This window comes from Hyla sarda, chromosome 8 (genome assembly GCF_029499605.1).
Source record: "Hyla sarda isolate aHylSar1 chromosome 8, aHylSar1.hap1, whole genome shotgun sequence".
Taxonomy (NCBI): Eukaryota; Metazoa; Chordata; class Amphibia; order Anura; family Hylidae; genus Hyla; species Hyla sarda.
Genome location: NC_079196.1, coordinates 88,382,313 through 88,398,921, shown reverse-complemented (window position 1 = coordinate 88,398,921; position 16,609 = coordinate 88,382,313). Strand labels below are relative to the sequence as shown.

The 16,609-nt window shown below is 40.8% G+C and overlaps 2 protein-coding genes across 5 annotated transcripts in view; one reads left to right on the top strand and one right to left on the bottom strand.

The window, feature by feature from the left end:
• The window catches only part of LOC130284175 (uncharacterized), a 251,230-nt gene that overhangs the window by 42,116 nt on the left and 192,505 nt on the right, over positions 1-16,609 (top strand). The window lies entirely within an intron of this gene.
• LOC130284174 (uncharacterized) lies at positions 2,621-8,142 on the bottom strand. The gene is made up of 2 exons (XM_056534268.1): positions 8,017-8,142; positions 2,621-5,472 (listed from the first exon to the last, which is right to left on the bottom strand). Exon 2 carries the CDS (start codon positions 5,390-5,392, stop codon positions 2,672-2,674), a length of 2,721 nt encoding a protein of 906 aa, XP_056390243.1. The 5' UTR covers positions 5,393-5,472; positions 8,017-8,142; the 3' UTR covers positions 2,621-2,671.

Below are 16,609 nucleotides of genomic sequence, written 5' to 3'. Positions count from 1 at the left end.
TGAAATCTAGTGTTAACCCAGCTCACATGGACCATTCTTACTTAGGATAGGAACACTCATTGCAGACTTTCTGCAGCAGAAAATGTGCCAAAGACAGAAGTGGATCGCGCTGTTGTCTTATCTTGTCCTCAAATCACAACCTCATATCCCATCCCCATATCTCAACCTCATACCCTGTACTCATATCTTGTTATGACCTCATGTCCCATCCTCATATCTCATCCTTATGTCCCATCCTCATATCCCAACCTCTTATCCCATCCCCATATATCGACCTCATACCCTGTACTCATAACTTGTTCTGACCTCATGTCCCATTCTAATATATCCCATCCTCATATCCTGTCCTCATAACCTGACCTCATATCCCATTCTCATATCCCATCTTCCTATTCTGTTCTCATATTCCATCCTGATATAACATCTTCATATCTCATCCTCATTTCTTGTCATCATATCCCGTTCTCATATCCCGACCTCATATCTCATCTTCATATTTCAACCTCATAGCCTTTAAAAAAAAAATATATATATATACACACATATCCATATCCTCGCATTCAATCCTCATATCCTGTCCTCATATCCTATTTATGTATCCCATCCTCATATTCTGTCCTCATAACCAGACCTCATATCCCATACTCATATCCGGTCTTCATATCCTGTCCTCATATTCCATCCTGATATACCATCTTCATATCTCATCCTCATTTCTTGTCATCATATCCCGTTCTCATATCCCGACCTCATATCTCATCTTCATATTTCAACCTCATAGCCTTTAAAAAAAATATATATATACACACATATATATATATATTGTGCAAAAGTCCTACATAAGACTACATTAATACTAATACTATTAATATTGCAGTGAGGCTACATTCACACTACAAAGCAACAACCACCGCCGAAATCCAACAGCAGTAGGACCATCCAGACATGGTGCAGCAGAATCCCATTGAAAGCATTGGGAGGCTTTCTCCACTCAAAAATTCTGTATTGTGAATGTAGTTATAGGCATAGCAACCTGCAGAATGAGGTGAACATCTCATTTGTATCCCTTACTGAAAATTTTTTATAACAAAACTCAAAAAGCCAACCCCCCCAAAAATATAAAAATGATGGTATTCTATATTCTCCCTTCAGAAAATACTGTGTAGTAATGTACTTAAAAGTAATACCATTATAAATATAATTTGCCAAGCTAAAACTAGCCCTCATATGGCTATAATGAAGAAAAAAAAAATTAAACATAAAATAACCTGCTTTGGAAAATTTTTGTCTTCTATTGTTCTATATACTCTGCTCCTTGTGTGTTATTGTTCCCATAATTAATGTAGGATCTATCTGATGGTTCCTCTGTTTTTGCCAGATGAATGAAACCATTAAAGGGGTGGAAAACTTTTTTTTTTTTTATCAACTGGTGCCAGAAAGTTAAACAGATTTGTAAATGACTTCTATTAAAAAAATCTTAATCCTTCCAGTACTTATTAGCTACTGAATACTAAAGAGGAAATTATATTCTTTGTGGAACACAGAGCTCTCTGCTGACATATCTGTCCATTTTAAGAACTGTCCAGAGTAGGAGAAAATCCCCATAGCAAATATATGCTGCTCTGGACAGTTCCTAAAATGGACCGAGATGTCAACAGAGAGCACTGTGCTTGTAATGTCAGCAGAGAGCACTGTACCCCTTTAATAAAATAGATGATCAGGATTAGTGTGAATTCTGATGTAAAATTTCCTTAAAAGACCTTTACCAACCATGCTGAGACCTTCAATCATTAGTCCATCTGAGTGACAGAGAAGGGAAGAAAACCAGGAAAAAGGTCATTTAAGAAACCTAATTAGCCTATAAACTTTATTTTATGTGTCCTATTTCTGACCAAACCATTTGTGTGTTTTGCAACTGCAAATGCAATAACAAAGTACAAAGTTATGTGGTTTAATGATCCAATGTCACAGCTAACTTACATGAGAAAGATCAGGGAAGGTCTTCTTTAACTATTAGCGATATCCTAGAAATTCTGCACACCAGCTCAGAAATAAATTCCTCCCCTTTTTGTATGTGCTATATTACTAAACATTGCCTGAGGCAGGTAGTAATGGGTGAACATGATAAATTATTCTCATATTTTTCACATCTGCTATCTGCGTGGGGTATTGGTTTTGATGATAACACTCATATGAATATATATATATATATATATATATATATAGATTAGTTAGGAGTAGCCGTATTAGTCCAGTGATGCAAAAAGCAAAATCATCGGTAGTTGCAGTATCTTGTAATACCTTTTTTATTGGACTAACAAGATTTTGTAGAGACAAGCTTTCGGGATTCCTCCCTTTATCAAGTCATAAGCATTTCTGAGCTCACAAGGAGAAAACACAGGTTTTATCTCACAAAATATGCAGGGGTTAAAACAACATTAGTGGAGAATGGACATTAAGTTGGGCCATAAATTGTATAGCAATAGGACGATAGATACAGATAAGGATGAGGAGGGGGGGGGGGGGCTGGAGAGCAGAGGTGAGAATAGTGGTTACGCTGGACAGACAATTATACTATAGAGCCATAGACTGAAGATAAGACTAGACAGGGGAGGGGGAGCAGGGGTGTGATGGTGTTAGAGCAGGGAGAGAGTAGAGAGTTTAGCAAAGGTTATAGGAAATTTTGATAATGGGATAAGAAGCTTAAATCCACATTAAGTCCTCTGTTCTTGGAGTCATAAAGAACTATCATTTTGGCTTCAAATGTCTTTCTTTCCTGGGTGTTCTTGAAGTTTCCTTTCAGGATCTTGATTTTGAGGTCCTGTAGGGAGTGACCTGTTTGAGTGAAGTGGTGTCCAACTGGGGTGCAATAGTCCTTTTCTCTATGGTTGTTGATGGACGATCTGTGGAGGTTCATCCTTTTGTTGAGTGGCTGACTGGTCTCACCAATGTAACATCCCAGGTCACACTTGGTGCATTGTATCATGTAGACTACATTCTCTGTGGTGCAGGAGTATTGCCCCTTGATGTTGTATGCCTTGTTGTTGTGGGAGGCCTCAGAATTTGTGCAGATGTGTTGACAGAGTTTACAGCGCGGTTTGGCGCAGGGTTTGGTCCCATTGTCTGTATCTGATGTGTCTGTGGGTAGTTTCCTATTGACCAGTTTTTGTTTTAAGTTGGGTGGTTGTCTGAAGGCCAAGATGGGTGGTTCAGGAAAGATTTGCTTTAACACCTCATCTTCTGCTAGTATTGGCTGCAGGTCTTTGATGATTTTGCGTATTTCCTCAAGGGTGGGATTGTATGTGGCTACCAGTGGTATGCGTGATGAGGTTTGTTTCTCTCTGTATTGCAGCAGGTGTTCACGTGGTGTTTGAAGAGCAGAGTGGATTTTCTTATGGATGGTCCTTGGTTTGTAACCTTTTTGTTTAAATTTCTCAGCTAGCGTTTGTAGATGTGTGTCTCTGTCATCAGGGTTGGAGCAGATGCGGTGGTACCTGATGGCTTGGCTGTATATTATGCCTTTCTTGGTGTGGGACGGATGGGAACTTGAATTGTGTAGATAGCTGGATCGGTCTGTGGGCTTTCTGTATACAGATGTCTGTATTGTGTCCTTGTTTATAGTTACAGTGGTGTCCAGAAAGTTTACACTTTCTGTAGAGAAGTCCATTTTGAGTTTGATGGATGGATTAAATGTGTTGAAGGCATCATGAAATTGTTTGAGTTTATCCTCTCCTTCAGTCCAAACAATGAAAATATCATCAATGTATCTGTAGTATCTGTAGGGTTTGTGAATTTGGGTATTCAGGAATCGCTCTTCAAGGTCAGCCATGAACAGATTGGCATATTGTGGTGCCATCTTGGTCCCCATAGCAGTTCCCATCGTCTGTAGGTATATTTCATTGTTGAAGCTGAAGTAGTTGTGTGTGAGAATGAATTCTATAAGTTTGGTGATGATCTGAGGGCTGTATTTCTGGTTGTGAGTCTGGGAGGAGAGGAAGAGTGAGCAGGCCTCAATTCCATCTCTGTGTGGGATGTTACTATACAGAGATTCTACGTCCATTGTTACCAATATGGAGTTGGCAGGCAAGTTCGTAATCTGACTCAGTTTGTTAAGAAAGTCAGTGGTGTCCTGTATGAAGCTGCTGGTGCGTGTAACAAAGGGTTTTAGTGTGTTTTCTATCAAACCAGATATCTGTTCAGTTAGTGTGTCCATACCTGTTATTATTGGTCTGCCAGGGTTTCCAGATTTGTGGATTTTTGGGAGCATGTAGAATGTCCCTGTTTTGGGATCGGTGGGTATGAGTGTCTCTAATCCTTTTTGTGAGTCCTTTGGGAAGGATTGAATCAATTTTCTTAGTTCCATGGTGAATTCTTTGGTGGGGTCTTCTGTCAGTTTCTTGTAGTATGTAGTGTCTGACAATTGTCGGTTTCCCTCTTTGATGTAGTCCTGGGTGTTCATGATCACTACTGCTCCTCCCTTGTCTGCTGGTTTGATTGTGATGGCTTGATTGTTTCTTAAGTTTTTGATGGCCTCTCTTTCCAATACTGAGAGGTTGTAGTAGGTTTTATGGTGGTGTTTAGTGACTAAGGATGCTGTTCTTAGTCTGAAGCTTGCAATGTAGCTGTCCAGTTTGCTGTTACGTCCTGGTGCTGGGGTGAAGTGGGAATTCTTTTTCTTGATGTTGTAATCCAAGGTGGTAGTGGTTGTGTTCCCTTTGTCATGAAAGAATTCTTTAAGTCGTAGTCTTCTAAAGAATTCTTCCAAGTCTGAGTATAGTTTAATGTCATCTAGTTTGGTGCTTGGACAGAATGAGAGTCCTTTAGAGAGAACAGATCTCTCAGGCTTGGAAAGTTCATAATCTGAAATGTTTATAATTCCAGAGTTGTCTGTATTGATGTCAGGCGTAGTTGTGGGACCATTGGTTGTTTCAGTCCTTCTATTGTTTGCAGTGATCCTAATATTCCTCTCTGTTTGGTGCTTGTAGAAATTTTGGGAGAGTTTGCCCAGTTTCTTATTTTTCTTCATGAAAAGATCTCTTATTTGGTGGTTGTGGAAGTTTTGCATATCCATTCCCACTTGTTTGGCCATGTGTTGATCCTGTTCTTGTAAAAACTGAAGTAGGGATGTTTTTGTATTTTGAATGTCTTGTATTTTCCTGTATAGAAGGTGGATAAGATGGTTCCTAAGTTTTTCGCTGGTGCGTTGGCAGAGATCTTGAGCATATTGCGAGTTATGCGTTGTAGCAACTGGATTTTTGATCCTTAATCCCTTGGGGATGAGTCTTCTTTTCTTACAGTGAGACAAGAAGTATATATCACTGTGAAGCTGTGTTTCCTTTCTGGTGAGCTTGAAGATTTTCGTTGTTAAGCGGCTGTATGCGGTATCTTCCATAGTAGATTAGTTAGGAGTAGCCGTATTAGTCCAGTGATGCAAAAAGCAAAATCATCGGTAGTTGCAGTATCTTGTAATACCTTTTTTATTGGACTAACAAGATTTTGTAGAGACAAGCTTTCGGGATTCCTCCCTTTATCAAGTCATAAGCATTTCTGAGCTCACAAGGAGAAAACACAGGTTTTATCTCACAAAATATGCAGGGGTTAAAACAACATTAGTGGAGAATGGACATTAAGTTGGGCCATAAATTGTATAGCAATAGGACGATAGATACAGATAAGGATGAGGAGGGGGGGGGGGGCTGGAGAGCAGAGGTGAGAATAGTGGTTACGCTGGACAGACAATTATACTATAGAGCCATAGACTGAAGATAAGACTAGACAGGGGAGGGGGAGCAGGGGTGTGATGGTGTTAGAGCAGGGAGAGAGTAGAGAGTTTAGCAAAGGTTATAGGAAATTTTGATAATGGGATAAGAAGCTTAAATCCACATTAAGTCCTCTGTTCTTGGAGTCATAAAGAACTATCATTTTGGCTTCAAATGTCTTTCTTTCCTGGGTGTTCTTGAAGTTTCCTTTCAGGATCTTGATTTTGAGGTCCTGTAGGGAGTGACCTGTTTGAGTGAAGTGGTGTCCAACTGGGGTGCAATAGTCCTTTTCTCTATGGTTGTTGATGGACGATCTGTGGAGGTTCATCCTTTTGTTGAGTGGCTGACTGGTCTCACCAATGTAACATCCCAGGTCACACTTGGTGCATTGTATCATGTAGACTACATTCTCTGTGGTGCAGGAGTATTGCCCCTTGATGTTGTATGCCTTGTTGTTGTGGGAGGCCTCAGAATTTGTGCAGATGTGTTGACAGAGTTTACAGCGCGGTTTGGCGCAGGGTTTGGTCCCATTGTCTGTATCTGATGTGTCTGTGGGTAGTTTCCTATTGACCAGTTTTTGTTTTAAGTTGGGTGGTTGTCTGAAGGCCAAGATGGGTGGTTCAGGAAAGATTTGCTTTAACACCTCATCTTCTGCTAGTATTGGCTGCAGGTCTTTGATGATTTTGCGTATTTCCTCAAGGGTGGGATTGTATGTGGCTACCAGTGGTATGCGTGATGAGGTTTGTTTCTCTCTGTATTGCAGCAGGTGTTCACGTGGTGTTTGAAGAGCAGAGTGGATTTTCTTATGGATGGTCCTTGGTTTGTAACCTTTTTGTTTAAATTTCTCAGCTAGCGTTTGTAGATGTGTGTCTCTGTCATCAGGGTTGGAGCAGATGCGGTGGTACCTGATGGCTTGGCTGTATATTATGCCTTTCTTGGTGTGGGACGGATGGGAACTTGAATTGTGTAGATAGCTGGATCGGTCTGTGGGCTTTCTGTATACAGATGTCTGTATTGTGTCCTTGTTTATAGTTACAGTGGTGTCCAGAAAGTTTACACTTTCTGTAGAGAAGTCCATTTTGAGTTTGATGGATGGATTAAATGTGTTGAAGGCATCATGAAATTGTTTGAGTTTATCCTCTCCTTCAGTCCAAACAATGAAAATATCATCAATGTATCTGTAGTATCTGTAGGGTTTGTGAATTTGGGTATTCAGGAATCGCTCTTCAAGGTCAGCCATGAACAGATTGGCATATTGTGGTGCCATCTTGGTCCCCATAGCAGTTCCCATCGTCTGTAGGTATATTTCATTGTTGAAGCTGAAGTAGTTGTGTGTGAGAATGAATTCTATAAGTTTGGTGATGATCTGAGGGCTGTATTTCTGGTTGTGAGTCTGGGAGGAGAGGAAGAGTGAGCAGGCCTCAATTCCATCTCTGTGTGGGATGTTACTATACAGAGATTCTACGTCCATTGTTACCAATATGGAGTTGGCAGGCAAGTTCGTAATCTGACTCAGTTTGTTAAGAAAGTCAGTGGTGTCCTGTATGACACCCCAGTTGGACACCACTTCACTCAAACAGGTCACTCCCTACAGGACCTCAAAATCAAGATCCTGAAAGGAAACTTCAAGAACACCCAGGAAAGAAAGACATTTGAAGCCAAAATGATAGTTCTTTATGACTCCAAGAACAGAGGACTTAATGTGGATTTAAGCTTCTTATCCCATTATCAAAATTTCCTATAACCTTTGCTAAACTCTCTACTCTCTCCCTGCTCTAACACCATCACACCCCTGCTCCCCCTCCCCTGTCTAGTCTTATCTTCAGTCTATGGCTCTATAGTATAATTGTCTGTCCAGCGTAACCACTATTCTCACCTCTGCTCTCCAGCCCCCCCCCCCCTCCTCATCCTTATCTGTATCTATCGTCCTATTGCTATACAATTTATGGCCCAACTTAATGTCCATTCTCCACTAATGTTGTTTTAACCCCTGCATATTTTGTGAGATAAAACCTGTGTTTTCTCCTTGTGAGCTCAGAAATGCTTATGACTTGATAAAGGGAGGAATCCCGAAAGCTTGTCTCTACAAAATCTTGTTAGTCCAATAAAAAAGGTATTACAAGATACTGCAACTACCGATGATTTTGCTTTTTGCATCACTGGACTAATACGGCTACTCCTAACTAATCTACTATGGAAGATACCGCATACAGCCGCTTAACAACGAAAATCTTCAAGCTCACCAGAAAGGAAACACAGCTTCACAGTGATATATACTTCTTGTCTCACTGTAAGAAAAGAAGACTCATCCCCAAGGGATTAAGGATCAAAAATCCAGTTGCTACAACGCATAACTCGCAATATGCTCAAGATCTCTGCCAACGCACCAGCGAAAAACTTAGGAACCATCTTATCCACCTTCTATACAGGAAAATACAAGACATTCAAAATACAAAAACATCCCTACTTCAGTTTTTACAAGAACAGGATCAACACATGGCCAAACAAGTGGGAATGGATATGCAAAACTTCCACAACCACCAAATAAGAGATCTTTTCATGAAGAAAAATAAGAAACTGGGCAAACTCTCCCAAAATTTCTACAAGCACCAAACAGAGAGGAATATTAGGATCACTGCAAACAATAGAAGGACTGAAACAACCAATGGTCCCACAACTACGCCTGACATCAATACAGACAACTCTGGAATTATAAACATTTCAGATTATGAACTTTCCAAGCCTGAGAGATCTGTTCTCTCTAAAGGACTCTCATTCTGTCCAAGCACCAAACTAGATGACATTAAACTATACTCAGACTTGGAAGAATTCTTTAGAAGACTACGACTTAAAGAATTCTTTCATGACAAAGGGAACACAACCACTACCACCTTGGATTACAACATCAAGAAAAAGAATTCCCACTTCACCCCAGCACCAGGACGTAACAGCAAACTGGACAGCTACATTGCAAGCTTCAGACTAAGAACAGCATCCTTAGTCACTAAACACCACCATAAAACCTACTACAACCTCTCAGTATTGGAAAGAGAGGCCATCAAAAACTTAAGAAACAATCAAGCCATCACAATCAAACCAGCAGACAAGGGAGGAGCAGTAGTGATCATGAACACCCAGGACTACATCAAAGAGGGAAACCGACAATTGTCAGACACTACATACTACAAGAAACTGACAGAAGACCCCACCAAAGAATTCACCATGGAACTAAGAAAATTGATTCAATCCTTCCCAAAGGACTCACAAAAAGGATTAGAGACACTCATACCCACCGATCCCAAAACAGGGACATTCTACATGCTCCCAAAAATCCACAAATCTGGAAACCCTGGCAGACCAATAATAACAGGTATGGACACACTAACTGAACAGATATCTGGTTTGATAGAAAACACACTAAAACCCTTTGTTACACGCACCAGCAGCTTCATACAGGACACCACTGACTTTCTTAACAAACTGAGTCAGATTACGAACTTGCCTGCCAACTCCATATTGGTAACAATGGACGTAGAATCTCTGTATAGTAACATCCCACACAGAGATGGAATTGAGGCCTGCTCACTCTTCCTCTCCTCCCAGACTCACAACCAGAAATACAGCCCTCAGATCATCACCAAACTTATAGAATTCATTCTCACACACAACTACTTCAGCTTCAACAATGAAATATACCTACAGACGATGGGAACTGCTATGGGGACCAAGATGGCACCACAATATGCCAATCTGTTCATGGCTGACCTTGAAGAGCGATTCCTGAATACCCAAATTCACAAACCCTACAGATACTACAGATACATTGATGATATTTTCATTGTTTGGACTGAAGGAGAGGATAAACTCAAACAATTTCATGATGCCTTCAACACATTTAATCCATCCATCAAACTCAAAATGGACTTCTCTACAGAAAGTGTAAACTTTCTGGACACCACTGTAACTATAAACAAGGACACAATACAGACATCTGTATACAGAAAGCCCACAGACCGATCCAGCTATCTACACAATTCAAGTTCCCATCCGTCCCACACCAAGAAAGGCATAATATACAGCCAAGCCATCAGGTACCACCGCATCTGCTCCAACCCTGATGACAGAGACACACATCTACAAACGCTAGCTGAGAAATTTAAACAAAAAGGTTACAAACCAAGGACCATCCATAAGAAAATCCACTCTGCTCTTCAAACACCACGTGAACACCTGCTGCAATACAGAGAGAAACAAACCTCATCACGCATACCACTGGTAGCCACATACAATCCCACCCTTGAGGAAATACGCAAAATCATCAAAGACCTGCAGCCAATACTAGCAGAAGATGAGGTGTTAAAGCAAATCTTTCCTGAACCACCCATCTTGGCCTTCAGACAACCACCCAACTTAAAACAAAAACTGGTCAATAGGAAACTACCCACAGACACATCAGATACAGACAATGGGACCAAACCCTGCGCCAAACCGCGCTGTAAACTCTGTCAACACATCTGCACAAATTCTGAGGCCTCCCACAACAACAAGGCATACAACATCAAGGGGCAATACTCCTGCACCACAGAGAATGTAGTCTACATGATACAATGCACCAAGTGTGACCTGGGATGTTACATTGGTGAGACCAGTCAGCCACTCAACAAAAGGATGAACCTCCACAGATCGTCCATCAACAACCATAGAGAAAAGGACTATTGCACCCCAGTTGGACACCACTTCACTCAAACAGGTCACTCCCTACAGGACCTCAAAATCAAGATCCTGAAAGGAAACTTCAAGAACACCCAGGAAAGAAAGACATTTGAAGCCAAAATGATAGTTCTTTATGACTCCAAGAACAGAGGACTTAATGTGGATTTAAGCTTCTTATCCCATTATCAAAATTTCCTATAACCTTTGCTAAACTCTCTACTCTCTCCCTGCTCTAACACCATCACACCCCTGCTCCCCCTCCCCTGTCTAGTCTTATCTTCAGTCTATGGCTCTATAGTATAATTGTCTGTCCAGCGTAACCACTATTCTCACCTCTGCTCTCCAGCCCCCCCCCCCCTCCTCATCCTTATCTGTATCTATCGTCCTATTGCTATACAATTTATGGCCCAACTTAATGTCCATTCTCCACTAATGTTGTTTTAACCCCTGCATATTTTGTGAGATAAAACCTGTGTTTTCTCCTTGTGAGCTCAGAAATGCTTATGACTTGATAAAGGGAGGAATCCCGAAAGCTTGTCTCTACAAAATCTTGTTAGTCCAATAAAAAAGGTATTACAAGATACTGCAACTACCGATGATTTTGCTTTTTGCATCACTGGACTAATACGGCTACTCCTAACTAATCTACTATGGAAGATACCGCATACAGCCGCTTAACAACGAAAATCTTCAAGCTCACCAGAAAGGAAACACAGCTTCACAGTGATATATACTTCTTGTCTCACTGTAAGAAAAGAAGACTCATCCCCAAGGGATTAAGGATCAAAAATCCAGTTGCTACAACGCATAACTCGCAATATGCTCAAGATCTCTGCCAACGCACCAGCGAAAAACTTAGGAACCATCTTATCCACCTTCTATACAGGAAAATACAAGACATTCAAAATACAAAAACATCCCTACTTCAGTTTTTACAAGAACAGGATCAACACATGGCCAAACAAGTGGGAATGGATATGCAAAACTTCCACAACCACCAAATAAGAGATCTTTTCATGAAGAAAAATAAGAAACTGGGCAAACTCTCCCAAAATTTCTACAAGCACCAAACAGAGAGGAATATTAGGATCACTGCAAACAATAGAAGGACTGAAACAACCAATGGTCCCACAACTACGCCTGACATCAATACAGACAACTCTGGAATTATAAACATTTCAGATTATGAACTTTCCAAGCCTGAGAGATCTGTTCTCTCTAAAGGACTCTCATTCTGTCCAAGCACCAAACTAGATGACATTAAACTATACTCAGACTTGGAAGAATTCTTTAGAAGACTACGACTTAAAGAATTCTTTCATGACAAAGGGAACACAACCACTACCACCTTGGATTACAACATCAAGAAAAAGAATTCCCACTTCACCCCAGCACCAGGACGTAACAGCAAACTGGACAGCTACATTGCAAGCTTCAGACTAAGAACAGCATCCTTAGTCACTAAACACCACCATAAAACCTACTACAACCTCTCAGTATTGGAAAGAGAGGCCATCAAAAACTTAAGAAACAATCAAGCCATCACAATCAAACCAGCAGACAAGGGAGGAGCAGTAGTGATCATGAACACCCAGGACTACATCAAAGAGGGAAACCGACAATTGTCAGACACTACATACTACAAGAAACTGACAGAAGACCCCACCAAAGAATTCACCATGGAACTAAGAAAATTGATTCAATCCTTCCCAAAGGACTCACAAAAAGGATTAGAGACACTCATACCCACCGATCCCAAAACAGGGACATTCTACATGCTCCCAAAAATCCACAAATCTGGAAACCCTGGCAGACCAATAATAACAGGTATGGACACACTAACTGAACAGATATCTGGTTTGATAGAAAACACACTAAAACCCTTTGTTACACGCACCAGCAGCTTCATACAGGACACCACTGACTTTCTTAACAAACTGAGTCAGATTACGAACTTGCCTGCCAACTCCATATTGGTAACAATGGACGTAGAATCTCTGTATAGTAACATCCCACACAGAGATGGAATTGAGGCCTGCTCACTCTTCCTCTCCTCCCAGACTCACAACCAGAAATACAGCCCTCAGATCATCACCAAACTTATAGAATTCATTCTCACACACAACTACTTCAGCTTCAACAATGAAATATACCTACAGACGATGGGAACTGCTATGGGGACCAAGATGGCACCACAATATGCCAATCTGTTCATGGCTGACCTTGAAGAGCGATTCCTGAATACCCAAATTCACAAACCCTACAGATACTACAGATACATTGATGATATTTTCATTGTTTGGACTGAAGGAGAGGATAAACTCAAACAATTTCATGATGCCTTCAACACATTTAATCCATCCATCAAACTCAAAATGGACTTCTCTACAGAAAGTGTAAACTTTCTGGACACCACTGTAACTATAAACAAGGACACAATACAGACATCTGTATACAGAAAGCCCACAGACCGATCCAGCTATCTACACAATTCAAGTTCCCATCCGTCCCACACCAAGAAAGGCATAATATACAGCCAAGCCATCAGGTACCACCGCATCTGCTCCAACCCTGATGACAGAGACACACATCTACAAACGCTAGCTGAGAAATTTAAACAAAAAGGTTACAAACCAAGGACCATCCATAAGAAAATCCACTCTGCTCTTCAAACACCACGTGAACACCTGCTGCAATACAGAGAGAAACAAACCTCATCACGCATACCACTGGTAGCCACATACAATCCCACCCTTGAGGAAATACGCAAAATCATCAAAGACCTGCAGCCAATACTAGCAGAAGATGAGGTGTTAAAGCAAATCTTTCCTGAACCACCCATCTTGGCCTTCAGACAACCACCCAACTTAAAACAAAAACTGGTCAATAGGAAACTACCCACAGACACATCAGATACAGACAATGGGACCAAACCCTGCGCCAAACCGCGCTGTAAACTCTGTCAACACATCTGCACAAATTCTGAGGCCTCCCACAACAACAAGGCATACAACATCAAGGGGCAATACTCCTGCACCACAGAGAATGTAGTCTACATGATACAATGCACCAAGTGTGACCTGGGATGTTACATTGGTGAGACCAGTCAGCCACTCAACAAAAGGATGAACCTCCACAGATCGTCCATCAACAACCATAGAGAAAAGGACTATTGCACCCCAGTTGGACACCACTTCACTCAAACAGGTCACTCCCTACAGGACCTCAAAATCAAGATCCTGAAAGGAAACTTCAAGAACACCCAGGAAAGAAAGACATTTGAAGCCAAAATGATAGTTCTTTATGACTCCAAGAACAGAGGACTTAATGTGGATTTAAGCTTCTTATCCCATTATCAAAATTTCCTATAACCTTTGCTAAACTCTCTACTCTCTCCCTGCTCTAACACCATCACACCCCTGCTCCCCCTCCCCTGTCTAGTCTTATCTTCAGTCTATGGCTCTATAGTATAATTGTCTGTCCAGCGTAACCACTATTCTCACCTCTGCTCTCCAGCCCCCCCCCCCCTCCTCATCCTTATCTGTATCTATCGTCCTATTGCTATACAATTTATGGCCCAACTTAATGTCCATTCTCCACTAATGTTGTTTTAACCCCTGCATATTTTGTGAGATAAAACCTGTGTTTTCTCCTTGTGAGCTCAGAAATGCTTATGACTTGATAAAGGGAGGAATCCCGAAAGCTTGTCTCTACAAAATCTTGTTAGTCCAATAAAAAAGGTATTACAAGATACTGCAACTACCGATGATTTTGCTTTTTATATATATATATATATATATAGTAATTGTATGAGTATATTTTGTATTTATATTACATATACAAATCTATACAGTATATATATATATATATATATATATATTTGAAAACTCTTTGTTTATGCTCAGTTAAAGGAGAAGTCTCATGTAGTACAATTTCTCCCTCATGCAAAGAATAGGGGATAAGTGTCTGATCGAAGGGGGTCGGACTGCAGGGATCCCTTGTGATCTCCGGTACAGTGGTCTCCTTGCGATCCCCTTGTGCATGGAGTGGGGGTCAGAATGCACCCTCCATTCATCTCTATGGAAGAGCTGTACAGGAGATTGTGCTGTACAGGAGATCGCGAAGGGTCCCATCTGTCAGACCTCCTGTAATGAGACACTTATGCCCTATTCTTTAGATAGGGGATACATTTTCCTACATGAAAATTTTCTTTTTGGGTATGCTCACACAGTAGGAAAATGTGCAGAAAGTTAGCCCGGAAAACACGGACAGACATTCGGCACATTTGAAAGTCCGGTGGGCGCTAAGACTGCTCAGAAATGCGCAGTCTTATAGACAGGAATGCATTTCTAAGTGAAATCGGCAGAATGAATAGACAAGTCTATTCTTTCTGCGGACACTGGAATCGGGATTTCCCCAGCAGAAACATCTGCAGCGAAAGTTTCACCGAGTCCACAGTGCGACATAATCCCAAAGAAATCACTGGAGCTCTGCTGCAGCGGAATGTTCGTGCCGAATATTCAGGAAGAATTCTGCACAGACATTCTGCCATGTGAACATACCCTTAATCTTTGTCAGGCTGTGGTTTTAAAAAGTAGCACTACATGGAGAGAACAAGGTATTATAATGGATCTCTGAATGGATCTTAATCTTGGGTGATTATGACAAAATAGTTCCATCTGTCATGGATCCTGTGCAGAGAGTGACCAGTGTGAACAGAGCTGATTTTTAAAACATATTTAACCTTTAAATTGCTAAATTACAATTATTCAGAGTATAAGTCATGACTGGGGGGGGGGGGGGGGTTGGGGTGGACAGTGAGAGTGAGCTCTAAAATGACCCTAGAAAAACTCTCCCTGCCTACTTGCCCATCCACCCAAAACAGTGGATTGACAACTTGGAGCTGGTTCCTCCCTGCGCTAAAGTGCAATGGGCATAGTAGTACACTAATGTACAGCACATGTCCGGGACAGGTCAGAAGGAAACAGGAATTCAAAAACCAGAACAGATATTCCAGGCAGGATATAAATACTAACATAAATGCATACTAGTTCAGAGGACACAGATCAGAGAGTAAGCACAGAGGACACTATAGACCAATGGTAAAGCACAGAGGAAACACTAGATCAGTGATCATGTACTCTATGATCAGTGCATGTGCTATAAACTCAGATCAGCAAACATGAACTCTATAAAAACGGATACAAGAAAATCAAGCTCCACAACCTGGACAGACACAGGTCAGGATACTCACAGTGTGAACACAGACTAAGAAACAAGGCTAAAGCCGAACGACATAATCCTAAAAACCAAGCAAACTAAAATCTATATCAAACAGGAATATTAAACCATGGTAAAACTCAGATATTAACAGAGAGTCTAAAACAGTCATAGTTAAAGTAGCACTAATGCACAAATGCCCAAATAGCCAGCACAGGGTGCAGGAGAGCTCGGATTTAAATGCAATTAGCTCAGAGAATTAACTATTCCTTAGCCAGGGAGAATAGTAAAGAAAACTGATATAGGCACACAATTAGTGTCTAAATAGACACCAAACAGAAAAACACATAAACAGACATTACAGTATAGAGGTATAGGGGGCAGAGGTAGCAGTCTCTTTTGAGGCATGGCTCCTAAGGGGGTCTAAAGACCCATCTGCCACATGTGAAGACACCAAATTGAGGATCCTGTTAGCAATTGTCCATTGGGGCACAGGAGCTTTAACCCCTTAAGGACGCAGCCCTTTTTCACCTTAAGGACTGAGTCCTTTTTCGCAATTCTGACCACCTTCACTTTCCGAATTAATAACACAAAAACGCTTTTACCGAATATTCTGATTCTGAGATTGTTTTTTCGTGACATATTCTACTTTATTTTGGTGGTAAATTTTCAGCGTTAAATGCATCCTTTTTTGGTGAAATATCCCCAAATTTCATGAAAATTTTGAAAATTTAGCATTTTTCTAACTTTGAAGCTCTCTACTTGTAAGGAAAATGTATATTTACAATAAATTTTATTTTTCTTCACAAATACAATATGTCCACTTTATGTTGGCATCATAAAATGGACATATTTTTGGTTTTTGAAAAAATTAGAGGGCTTCAAAGTAGAGCAGCAATTTTCAAAAATTTCATGAA